This window comes from Hyposmocoma kahamanoa, unplaced genomic scaffold, assembly GCF_003589595.1.
Source record: "Hyposmocoma kahamanoa isolate Upper Pololo Valley unplaced genomic scaffold, ASM358959v1 118887, whole genome shotgun sequence".
Classification (NCBI taxonomy): domain Eukaryota; kingdom Metazoa; phylum Arthropoda; class Insecta; order Lepidoptera; family Cosmopterigidae; genus Hyposmocoma; species Hyposmocoma kahamanoa.
In genome coordinates, this window is record NW_020653407.1 from 8,557 (window position 1) to 22,576 (window position 14,020).

At 33.6% G+C, this 14,020-nt stretch overlaps 1 protein-coding gene across 1 annotated transcript; it reads left to right on the forward strand.

Moving 5' to 3' along the window:
* Nucleotides 1-346: 346 nt before the first annotated feature.
* LOC113239968 lies at nucleotides 347-9,384 on the forward strand. Its single transcript, XM_026477157.1, has 4 exons — nucleotides 347-397; nucleotides 2,999-3,134; nucleotides 4,427-4,690; nucleotides 5,631-9,384. The coding sequence occupies exons 2-4, from the start codon at nucleotides 3,009-3,011 to the stop codon at nucleotides 5,715-5,717; spliced, it is 477 nt and encodes a 158-aa protein (XP_026332942.1). The 5' UTR covers nucleotides 347-397; nucleotides 2,999-3,008; the 3' UTR covers nucleotides 5,718-9,384.
* The last annotated feature ends 4,636 nt before the right edge of the window (nucleotides 9,385-14,020 follow it).

The window sequence follows — 14,020 nt, forward strand, 5'->3', positions numbered from 1 at the left end:
CGTCTAAAAGTAGGTGCGCGGGTGGCAGGGAAGAAAATACACAGCGCTGATTGGCCGTGACACATGTCCAGTCAGTTCTCTTGAAGTTCAGTCAGGTTAGTTCTAAGCATTAAAGTCATTTTCGTGGTTATTTTATTTTTGCGTTACTTATTTTTAGCAGGGAATAAAAGATAAATGTTTTTGATAATATAACTGGAAAATTAATGCACGTATGTCAGTGTAAACTAGTTTAAGTTTTCGTATTGTTCAATTAGTATAAGGTAACTTGTTTCATTTTTTAAAGTAAGAAATTGTATGAAGAATCTGAAGAATGTTGTTTTGTTGGAGTTTCTGACCTGTCGTGATCTAATCTGCTCGCTATTTAACATTTTAACCTCATATGCGCTTATTCGCTTAGGTGAGTAATAAATAATTCTTTTCTGTTATCATCAGTGGATATATTGTTACTAAAGTTCAGATTTTTCTGGGCAATTTTCATATCAAAATACGGCTTCTTAAGATATATTGTTTCCTTCATAAAACCCGGGGTTTCCCTGCAGGGCGTGACATGTTACGATTTTTATAATTTTAAACACATCTTCGAATAAATTTGTCCCTTTATTACAAAAAAGGTGCTGTGGCGTTTTACGGTGTTAGTGTTTGAGTTAATAAATCTGAGTTGTCGTCTCGGTAGCTTGTCTGTTGACAATTAACTGCTTCAATGTGTAATTTTTTTCGTTTGCGACGTTAATTCGGCGAGATGGTTGGTGGCCAGGTCTCATTCAGGATGTGATAATGCCCAGAATAACAATAAAATACTGTGAAGAACACACACACAAAGAAAATGTCAAATTTGATCTGTAAATTCAATTTTATTAGAGCATTAGCACAATTGAAGAACTAAAGAGTGGGGTGATGATGAATCAGAAGTGAAATGACGAGATCTCAGTGATCAAAACATTTGAAAATGGGGAATTTAATTTAAACTTTGTTTAAACATTTAATTAAAATGATCAATGACTCATTGAAGGTAAATTTAGACTCATACATTTAGTTTGACATAGATTTTGGAACATCTTAAAACTAGAAGGTTTGATGATGATCAGGAATGTAGAGATGACTGTGGACTACTGAAAATGTCAAATTTAAACTCAAATGATGGTATGATTTGGTTAGACTGGTATGATGACCTCAGTTAAATCACAATTTATTTATTCCTGATGCCTGAAGTCTGTTTAAGGGTTGTATTCCAGAACTCTACTCAAGCTCAAGTTAGGATTTGAGTATGGTTTAAAGCCTTTGATATCATACTCAAGTCCCTGCCATTAGGGTCGTATTTCCAGTGCTTGTGTTGCCAGTGCAATCCTGACTTGAGCATTGAATAGAGTTCTAGAATACGACCCTTAAAGATAATTAAAACCATATGCAAAATAGGTGCCCAGACGTGATTTGCGGATACTGACTTGTTAAACCACACTATAGTAATATCATTACGTATGAAACTTATTTTGATTTTTATTTGATTTTTTTAAGACTGATTTTAGCACTGAGCAGAGATGGCCGTGTTGCCCATAGTTTAAGTTTGATATTTCAAATAATAATAAAACTGTAACTGTGCCAACACTGTCTCAGCACTTTTCGGACTTTGTGTTTTGTGATGTTACGTGTGACCTTGTGCTTTTTTCAAAGTATGAAGAATACATAGCCCATTCGGCAGAAGTACGATGACGAGTAGTAGGGGCTATCGACGAACGACGCAGTTTGATGAACTGACTGATTACATCGAAAGAAATTTGGACTCGAAGAATAAATGTTTAACTATCCTCCTTGACCCCGCAAAAGCCTTTGACATTGTAAACATACCAATATTTTTAAATAAGTTAGAATACTTGGAATTAGAGGAAAGCAGCTCAAACTTTTACAGGACTTTCTTTCTGACAGAAAACAGTGATGATTGACAAAATAATGAGTGACGAATTACCGATCGAATATGGTGTTCCCCAAGGAAGCATATTAGGATCAATCCTATTCCTGGTCTACATAAACCAACTATGCGCTCTTCCCCTTCTCTGGTTGCAAGATCATATCTTACGCCGATGATACAGTCTTATTATTCAACGCCTCAAGTTGGAATGAAACATTTTCACAAGCTCAATTTGGTTTTAACTCAGTTACCAAGTGACTCAGAACGAATGCCCTTACACTGAATACTAGCAAAACTAAATATATGACTTTCTCATACAATATCTCCTCACAACCTCCTGAGAATGCTTTTTCAATAGTAGCTCACCATTGTACAAGCCTTCGAACTCATCAAAACCTCTGTGCTTGTCCAACACTGGACAGCAAACGACATTAAATATTTAGGAGTCATAATTGACAATCATCTTAATTTCAAAAACCATATTGTACTTATTATATATATATATATATATTATTAATGGTTACCTATAGGTAATTATTATTTAATTATTACATATAGAAATATATTATTTTATTATTAAAATAGAAAATCTATTTTTAAGCTGTAATATAAAGAAATTTGCCCATAAAGATGCCTAAAATACAGGTACACATTAACTTAGTTTAGGCATCGCAATGACACATTAGATGCTAATATTAAAATGTATAACTTTACTATGAAGAATGTATAATTAAGATTCCCTTATTCATTCTTATTTGAATACTATAATACCTTAATTTACATTTGTTTTACTTACATTGTATTAGATTAAGTTATATTGAAATAAATTTATCTTATGTTATTTTAGATATTACACAAACTTGCTGTTAATGATAACACTTAAATGTTTCCTCCAATTTTAAACTTTACGTAATAATTACATACAAAAACTCATTCCATATTAGCAAACCACTGTGTTGCAGGTTTATAATAATATATTATATCCGATTATACGAATACTATATGTTATCAAAAGATTGACTACACCGTATTTGTTTTCTGTCAACACACCGGTTGCAATGAGAAGGTAATAAAAATATACTACATATTTTCTAGGCCAGTGATAATGTTCGATAACTACGGCAATAACCAGGCGCAGACGCCGCCCAGCCAGCCGCCGCCGCAAAGAGCACTTCGCTTTGACAAAGGCTATGTCACCACTATTCCGGGGATCTTGAAATTGGTACAATTGGTAAGAACCTTGTTTTGTATCATCCATTGCACATAACTACCTATATAATAATAATTACCTTATTAACAGTGGTCGGAATAGGGTGTTCCAAGTAATAAATAGTACAACCCTTTATTCAGTAGATAAATGTCTACTTAAAGATGCAAGGGCATGGAGTGGTTAAAACCACCAAATATTAATGAATTGCTTTTTTAATGTTTTTCCTACAATGCAGTAAAACTATTTCCAGAAATCTGAAATCTGAAATCCGAAAAAACAAATTAATTATTATTTGGAGGTTTTAACCACTCTTTGTCACTCCTCGTGTCTATAATTGTTATTTAGACATTTAGCTACTCTTCGGAACACCCTATACCAAAAATTGCTAATTAATTATTGAAGCTGTAATCTTCAATTTTGTCTGCAAGATGTTTTTGGCAATGATTGTTAGAATACAATACAGATGGATACAGATCCAAGATCTTCAATTTGCATTATAAATATGTGATAGTCAAAATCGCATGTTACCAAATTGTATCAATTGTGTAGTAGTAGAATAGGATTGTTTATTTCATACTATTAATAGTACAATTCAGTCAAGGTAAATATGATGTAATATGAATATTACCATCACTAATGTAAAGAAACAGAAAATATAAAACAAAATAGTACAACTAAAAAAACACATTATTGCAAAAACATATGACACCCAAGAATAACAAAATTTAAATATCTTCCAAAGACAGCTTTTTTTTTAAATTCATTATCCAGTAATAAGAGTTCCCGTTGGGTGGGTATTAAATATTTTTACATTATATAGAATATTTAAAAAAATTGTAATATTTTATTTTTTATAAATGAAATGTTGACCTCGTATACTATTAAACATGCCAAATTCGCCACAGGATGTAATTGTAAGAGATAAGATAAAAGTGTTATTCCAAATCCTGGATCCTGTTGTATTATACCTAATTTGGTATGTATTTAAAAGAGCATCCCTTAGTTTGTTCTGCTTAGGAGAATCTGTTTGTTTAAATTGAACAGTAAAACATAGTTGTGAACTCTCATGCTGTTACTACTGTTTTTATGTTGGATTGCTTATTTGGTGCCTGTACTGCAATTCATCACTTATTTATATATTTAGGAATAAGTTAGTCACTCCTTTAAAACAACAATATTTATTTTTTATTTCATTAAAAACTGGCAACCCACGAAACATCAGTTCATAAGCACACAGTACTAAAAAAAAATCAAACAATTATTATTTTAAAGTCACTAATTATATGTATGATTTAAAATGAATTAATTTCCAGGTATCAAACTTTGTGGGTTTCATCTGCATAAAAATCCAATGGTCAGCATGGATATCATCAATCTTCTACAACATTCTCTACTGGATGGGCATAATTGTCGCATGCCTACTACTGCTCTTGTACACATTCCATTTTGTAGAAAAGTTTTATAAGATACCCTGGCACAAAATGGAGTTTTTCTACTGCATGTTTGTGGCTATCACATATATCATACTGTCTATAATGGCTACTACGATCGGGGAAAGCACTGGGATTGCAGTTTCGGTGAGTTTACAAAAAAAATGTTCAAAAAAATATCCAGAACGCATCTTTTTTGGGATTCCTAACAAAATTTTACGTTACAACAAAGTTCCTTCATTAATATAGTTTAGTTGACATATATTAGTTTCAGCATTAAATTGCATGTCTGGCTGTGTTTCACAGCTTTTTTACTCCCTTATTTATCCACCATCTATATCAATTATTATATATTTTTTGTTTTTGTGATACCAAGTGACGGGACGAACAAGTCGTACGCCTGATGGTAAGCGACACGCCTGTCCATAACAGTTGCAATGCCACTCGAAGCTGTAAATCGCAAAGATCTGAGGGGCACTGCCACTGTGCCCGTCACCCTGAGACATATTATATTGACAAGTCCCATGTGCCGTGATTCCACCAAATTCTTTGGGAAAGCATCAAAATAATTTCACACACCTGTAATTCCATCATGTTTCTTATCCATGTTCTTTAACCATACCAGTCTTGAGATTAGTAATTTTAAAGAAAATCAGTACAGAGTACTAAAAAAACCGACCTCAAAAGTAATTTATCCCCTAATTAGCCACCCTTAGGTGGAATATTTTCTTCAAATTTAAGTGGGACCACTATTGAAGTACCCTCTTTCCAACAAAAAAAGGAATCATCAAAATCGGTTCACATAAGTTATTACGTAACTTACATAAAAAAAAACATACAGTCGAATTGAAAACATCCGCCTGGTTTTAAATCGATTAAAATTATACCAAACTGTAGCAAAGACTTATTATTTAATAGGTAGCTATTTGCAACCTTTTACAAAGATTCTGACAAGCTAAAATAGCTCTTACCTCATATCAAATAAAGTTACCCAATTACTTAATAGCGACATGAACTTGCAAATCCTTAGAAGATTAAACCAGGTAAAAAATCCCCACAACCTAAACTATTAAATTTTTAATTTCAGTTCTTCGGATTTTGTGCAGTTATAGCATACGGATTCGACGGGTACCTGAATTACAGAGGTTGGCAAAAAGGCCTGCCAGCACAATAAGTGTTATATTTCTTATTTATTTTTTTAACTTTTGCATTTTATATCTTAAGCATGATAAAGGCGCCAATTCTGGTAAATATATCTGTATGAATACTTGTCATACTAAGTTAGTATATAAATGGGGAACATTGTTTGAAACTTTTCAGATTAATGGATGTTTTTAATAATGCGGATTTTGGTGTTAAGCTATTAAAGCTTTACGCTTGCTATGCAAGTACATAACCTATTGTTGGTAAACTTTATTGTAATTGATAAATGCACTAATATGTTATGCAACAATTAGCTACAAGAAACATAAATATTACTTGTAAAAAATATAAAGAATTGGCGCCAGATCACTCACCGAGTAGACATGTTAGGATAGGAATAAAAGTTTTTTATTTATAATTCGTAAAGAAAGTGTAACCTATATTACGCTCTATCGATTTTATGTATTCGCTTATAGCCTTTCAGATCTCTATGGTTTGGCTAGATATGAGAAAATGTGCCTGTTTAAAATGATAACTGCCGCCTAGACTTGAAAGTTTGCCTGACTTTCAGCGTGCCAATGCCAATTTCATTCTTAGGGTCGTATTCCAGATCTTTACTCAATGCTCAAGTCAGGATTTGAGCAGACTTGAGTATGATTTCAGTGAGCACTGAAAATCATACTCAAGTCCTTGCCATTAGGGTCGTATTTACAGTGCTTGAAATCATACTCAAGTCCTGACTTGAGAATTGAGTAGAGTTCTGGAATACGATATTACTCATTCATAAGGCAGGTTCCCCCGCGAAAAACGTGTAAGAAACTCTTATTCTTTGGAAATAAATATTTGTTCACATTAATTTGTCATTTACGAGTACCTGATAGAGCTATTCGGAACACCATGGAGTTTTGCTATATGGTACTTTTAAACCTCGTAAATGGCAAATTAATAGTTTAATGTTTGCAGAAATCATAATGAGCTCTTCTTACGCCAGTGTAAGAAAGTATTTTTTTTATTATTTAATAGACACTCAGGAACTCAAAATTTAAAATATAGCGGGATTCACATTAAATAAGATTTGACATTTCTCCCTGAACGTCAAACTGTCTTTAAAGAGAGACATGAAAGTTTACTAATGTTGAGAATATTATTATGTCGTTAAATAAATACAGGTATTAAAATTTCTAGAGACATAGATATTAATTCAACTGTAAATTGTAACAGAAGCCGAATTCAATGTAATGAATTTTTATATGACGTTAACGTTGACGTTTTATTATAGCGTTTTCTGGTATAGACTAAGGGGGTCACCACACTTATCAACACGGACTCGCATTAATTAAGCCGGTAAAAAAAATTACGTAATAAGAGCGAAAAAGAAGTGAGTTAAATCGTCTCATAAGTGGACAACGACTCTGAAATACAGTGTCGAAGTCACATCGGCCGAGTCGACGCCCATACGGACGCGCCGATGCCCGAACAGTCCCGTCGATGCATGAACAACCGCTAGACACCCGACCGGCTGCGTTGACGCCGGAACGGCTGCGTTGACGCCGGAACGGCTGCGTTGACGCCGGAACGGCCGCGTCGATGGCGCATTGGTTTACTACGATAAGTGTGACATGTTTAACATGTTCGCCCCAAGCATACGTGTGATAACTCTCTTAACATAATCTATAAAAAATATTTACACGTAAACTTGAATTTTGTATTTAGATGTATTTATACAATTTTATAAATTATATTTTATTATTAATATGTATATATATTTGTAATTGATTACCTAATCATTAAACTATATAATGTGCCTTGATAAGAAATAAACGAGATGTATAACTTCACGCAATGTGGTGTATGTAGGTATTGTAAGTGTTGTTTGTGATGTTTCTAGTAAAAACTTTTTGGTATTTATGACTCAACATTATGGTGATAGAAAAAACTTGTGAACTTGGTGTTGGGTTTTGCGCCCTTTCCTGCTCCATTGATACATGTAACAATTTTGTTTGTGATTTCCTTTTAAACTTATGGAGATTGTATAAGGATAATAATTATGTTATATTGTTTAGTTTTGTCATATCGCTAATAAACTATAGGTTGTAAATATGAGACGGAAGCGATATTAAGACTCGTATTAATCAACGGCAACCTACATCGGTACTGAATGTCATTCCAGGGATGTTTATTAATAATCTCAGTGCAGAGTACTAATAAAACCGACCTCAAAAGTTCGTGGAATCACATCTATTTGCCATGTTTTATTGAAATCGGTTACCGGAAAGTGCGCGAAAGAGGATTCGTCCCTAGTTTGCGACCGTAAGAGTTGAAATACTTTCTTCAAATGTAAATGGGACCACACTGAGGTACGCTCTTTCTAACAAAAGAGAAAGATCAGATTCGATTCACAGGTGTGAGTTATCGCGTAACATACATACAAAAATAAATACAGCCGAATTGAGAACCTGCTCTTTTTCGAAGTCGGTTCACAAAGAATGTTGGCTTATGTAAGCTGCTGCACAAGATAAATTGATTAATATGGGCCTTACAATTAAAGTAAAATTAATCGAAAATTATAAATATTTTATTTTTGTAGTGTTTTTTTTTATTATAAATAAATTTTTGAACGAAACTATGAATCGTAACGTGCTGTTACAGTATTTTGTGCGATGGCCGCATAACACGTTCCGTATTCAGCCAATATAACAGGTATTACATACGTACACGTGTGTAGCCTTGAGATTGTAAGAAGTTTTGAATTTTACTTATGGGTCCAAATAGCTTTGCATTTTTATATACCTGTGCTTATGAACTACATTGTACCGTATATTTAAGGTACAAAGTACTCGGCGGGCGTACAAAGTTTAAAAACTCGTGACTATGAAAATAAATTATTATTTATCTTTTATATTACGTTAAGTTGTACCTAAGCTTATGTTACTTATCGACATATTTCTACAGTGCACATAGCTCACACGCATGTTTTTTTTATTACGTGATGTCATAAAAGTCGCCAACGTTTAATTCTACTTGCAAATATTGTTAATTTAGATATACAAAAAAACTGCATTACATTCTTTCCCTGAACGTCATCAAGTTATGTGCCTAATGCGCTGGCCACAACACGAACGAAGTTAGCTTAGCTCACGTAGCCGGGGTATCTAGTAGCAGTCCTTTGAAAGAATTCATCCAGGGAACTACTGCCATCTTACCTGTTTCTGCCGCCAAGCAGTACTGTGAGCATGTGAAATTACAGGCACATGGGACTTTTCAACTCGTGTGTCAGGGTGGCAGTGCGTCTTGGGTCTTTGAGGTTTAAAGCTCTGAGTGGCACTGCAACTGTTATGGACAGGCGTATCGCTTATCACCAGGCGCACGATTTATTCGTCCCATTACTTGGTATTATAAAAAAGATCTTTTCGTACTTCGGTTCACACCGCGACCTTTTTTTAACTCGGAAAAATACGTTACGCATACATCACGCGCTAGCTATGCAAAATATCACCTATTCACCCCCGCACGCATCCACATTTACTAAGTATTTTCTAGGCTTCGCTTCGCATGCAACTACGCGAACTAAGTGAGGTCAATTCAAATTCAAATTCAAAATAATCTTTATTTCATAGGTAAGCATTATTACACTTGAAATCGTCACAATGGTTAAACTCTACCGCTCATTCGTAAGGCAGATTCCCCTGAGAAGAATGAGCAAGAAACTCTAGGGGTTGCTCTTTGTAAATAACATTTACAATTTTTTTTGTATTTGAAACATCAGAGATCGAGACCTCCATGAGCTAAACGGGTTACTACCACGGATTTTTGTCATCCAAGTACGCAGAAGTTGTATAATAAGCTTTAGTATACAGTTTTTGTTTCTCTATAGTTTTAAACCCCGTGAGAGGCAAATTTTGTATATCAACCGGAATCTTCTTATAGAAGCGTATACATTGCCCCTTAAATGATTGTTTGACTTTGTGAAGACGACTATCAAGAAAAGCTAGTTTATTTTTATTCCTCGTATTAATGTTATGTCTGTCACTATTTTTCATAAAGAAATTACTATTCCTTTTAACATAAATTATATTCTCATAAATGTATTGTGAGGCTAGTGTAAGAATGTTAATTTCCTTAAACTTATCTCTCAAAGATACTTTGGGGCCCAGATTGTAAATTGCCCTAACTGCACGTTTCTGCAGGACAAAGATTCTATTTAGGTAGCTTCGTTCACGGTGTGACCTGCTCATTATAGCACTTCTTCAGCTAAATTTGTAAACCTCGTACCTCCATTAATGTGAACTTTTGAGTAGGCACGAAAGAGACTACAAATAATTTTATATTACGACATGCCCTGTCCATGTACCTACAAATTATATTTTAAGCTTTAACTTCCCGATATTGCGCTTGAAGATCAAAAAAGGGGTAGTGTCCAAAACGGAGTTATAAAGTTTTTAAATTTAGCAGATTTGTAAGCTGTAATGCATTATTGCACAAATGTGTTGCGACTAATTGTTACACATGAATGTGAGCTTGCCTAAACATACATACAATGATTTTTTTAATTTACGTACATGTTTGTGACTTTGAAAGTAAGTTGTGAACCAATTATTTTATAAGTTGAATTTTTTATTAGTCATTTACTTAATTTATAGTTATCTGTGTATAATTACAACTCTTTTTCTTATACCTAACAGTCACATTAAAAAAGGGTAATGAAAATAATAAACAATAAAAGACACGTATAAAGCTTTTTATTTAACTCATTAGAATACAAAAATTGGATAAACAACAATTTTTAGTAAGTTTTACAAAAAATTATAGTAAATTCTGTGCCTTATGCATAAAAAACAACTTATTTTGTGAATTGATATTATCTTTATTACATTGATTATACATACACAATGTGCTCTTAATATAATATAATGTGTATTTCATATACACTGCATTAGCTGACTTCCTTTTAAAGAAAGGTAAGTATGTTCTGCGAAATATAGTCCGCTCTGTTCCAATCGTGGATCAGTAATTCGAAAAAACTGACTAATCTCCATACTACAGGTAGTAACTATGAAGATCTAGATGGCGCTGATCAATTGCCTGGAAGTAGTTTATATTATGCAAATGGCCACAGATATCATTTAATTTCTTTTAAATTTGAAATACAAGTAATATTTTATTTCCCTGTAATATTATTCAAATACTGACCATGACCGACCTAAAATTATGTTGTGATCTTTGACAAATATGCTTATCGATAGATGGCATTGTGTAATAAGCGCCACAATAATCTGTGAAATAAGCGCCATCTAGTGATTTGTTTGTCATTACTCGAAAGAGAAGTTTTGATAAATTACGGCTCGTCAATGTAAAACAAATAGGTTACAAAAATAGTTATTTAGTACCCGTCGCGACATCTGGTGTACCAATAGGTACTAAATGCCCGACTACGCTGCCTTGTATCGCGATTAGCAGTATCTGGAGTAATTGATCCACGGTTTGAATCCTTTGTAAAAAAGGTAAATAAACAGGTTATTGACCAGACTATAGAGTGTTTAGAGATGACCAATTAAATTATTCCACTTTGAATCAGTTACAATAAGTTTTATTTTTGCAATTTTACTGCCGACTACTAACAAAAAATAGTTGGTCAATTGACTGCGACAACAAAATGACAAAATTTAATAACATATTGAAATATTTGCATAATGTTGACAGACAGGAGAGGAGCGACATGTCCTAATACAAAATATTTCGCTAATTTAAATACACACATACTGGGAATTATCTTGCTTCATTGGTCCACCTTAATCTACCTTTCGCACACTGTGAGCAATGATTTTTAGTGACGATAATTTTGGACGGAAATTACAATTTCATAGCGATTATAGTCGAAGCTTATTATTTTATTAATGTACCTTATACTGGCCCTACAAATGCTTTTTAAAGTTCATTTTCCTTCTGAAGGATCCATTAATACTTCTAAGTCCAGTTGACTGATACAGTTTTATGAAATATGTATTGCAATCACAAAAAAAAAAATAGTTTTCTTGTACACTGTGTCTTATGGACTGCAATTTTCGATAAATGAATATTTTAACATTTTAATGGAATACATAATTTTTTCAACTAAATGAAGCATATGTATTTTTCTCATACCTTTCAGTCAACTGACCACACGCCCTTCAGACATTTCTTAACTAAATAAATAACTTAACACTAACAATAAATGTTATTTACATGTTTCACTAATTACAAATTAGAGCTTATGTTACTATCACAAATACATTTATCTTAATTAGTGAATTTAGATGTGCTTAAATTTACGGACTTAGATAACGTAGGTATTAGTTAACAAGTGGCCTTTTGTAACTCTAAATGGCGCTTGGGTTTTAGTGATAGTTTGCAAAATAAATTAATTTAGATATTTCATGCTCTGCAACCGTTTAAACCTTCAATTTCAATGTTGATAAGTACGTATTATCTCGCTTACACTCTTTAGGAGAAACAAATTTAATACATCTGATAGCACGTTTCGTGATAAAAAACTATCTCGAATTGTTTCAATCGATGTCTCTTATTATGTTTAAGAAGTGATCGCGACGCGTTAATAAGATTCTGGTAAAGGTTTATCAGAAAAACTCAGCAGTATCTGAAGGCCTTTGTAGCGTAAAATTGTTGCAAATGCGAAAATTTTATAATTATGTTCATCTTTACGAAGTAAAGTGTTAACTTTTAATAATTAATGGATTTGAAGCAACCATAAAAAATAACTAATATCCAACCTGCTTGTTATTATTAGAAGGTTTACTTGGTATATGAAAATGGCATTAAATACTTTTTGGAGATAACCAGTAGTGAGAGAGAAGTCACAAAAAGAAGAATCTATTTTGTATTATATTTATCTATGATTTATAAATAAATAGACACATTACTTAACTTGATAGAATATTGGTGGGAAGAACGGAATTACATAAATTGTAAGTAACCAAGAGATGAAGGCAAGGAGTTTCATCTTATATAACAAATTTTAAGACATTTTTTAAGTTCTTCACTATTTCATTAATGAGCTTATAATGTTTAATCGCATTCTTTTTAAACACCCTCTACATATATTTATTTTTAAAGGTTACCTTTGGCAACAATTTCGAAATTAATAATTTCATTGACATGAGCGAAGACAATTGTAGCATTTTTTGAGTATCAAAAATGACACATAGATACACATACACACAGAGAATAAAATGTAATCTAACGAAGAACAATCGATAAATTTTGTTACAATTAATATTAACTTTTGGTATAAAACGATTAGTTCTTAGCCTAAAGTTGCCTTTGGCCATAAGGTTGATTGTAATCGTGTGATTATTCTATTATTAGTTTAATCGTAAGCTGTGGTCCACAGCAGAAACAAAATACATACAAGTAACTGTATGTGCTGCATAGTGACCTTTCTCACCTACATAAAGCGACTTCGCCTCCATTGAAGCAAATTGTGATACGTAATCGTTCTTACGTGTGATGCAACGCATGTGTTAGTAACCATCACAGTGTTAATTAACACGGGGACTGCAGTGAGTCATTCCATGTGGATGCATCACCTTTATTGCAAGTTGTAGCCCTGTATATCGATAGTTTAAATGTATTATTGTATCTTCATAAACCTTTTTTTTATGCAGGACATTTTGTAGATGGCCGCTAATGGCCTTGAGATGAGTTCTTAACCCGTGGGACTGAGATATGTCAGCAGCGACAGCTTGTATGCATTACTGTAGCTGTCACTACCCTGTACACTCTGGCTGATCTGGGGTCAGAATCTGAACTTACAAGGATCCTGTGCGCGCACAGGTCGGTAGAGAGGGTGACTATAATCAAAACTAATCTAGAAAGATATTGGGCTGTAGCTGTCACCATAGATTTTTTATAAAAAATTAAGTGCGCAACTGACCTCCATCTCCACACCTAAATAATGCCTAGAATCTCCTTTGAAAAGACGCAGGTTATAGTGTTTAAAGTAATGGCACTAATTGAAATTTGAGAGATCGCAACACTAATTTGAACTGAAGTGGACCACACTTACTTTGATTAGTCCACCACCGCAGTACCTCTATGGCTACGGCATGGCGGGCGGCGTGGAGATGTGCGTCTGCTTAGTGACTACTCTCCTGCCCTGCGCGAGCTCGCCGGCCTGCAGCGCCCTCGCCTTGAGGTACGCGTCGCCGCCATATATCAGCATTGCTAAGTAGCTGAAGAACTGAAATGTAAAGGCTGCTGTCAGAGTGTAGCAGTGAGGAGAGACTTACAGAAGAAATGGAATTTAACTATCAACAAGTTTAAAAATGTTATAACTAA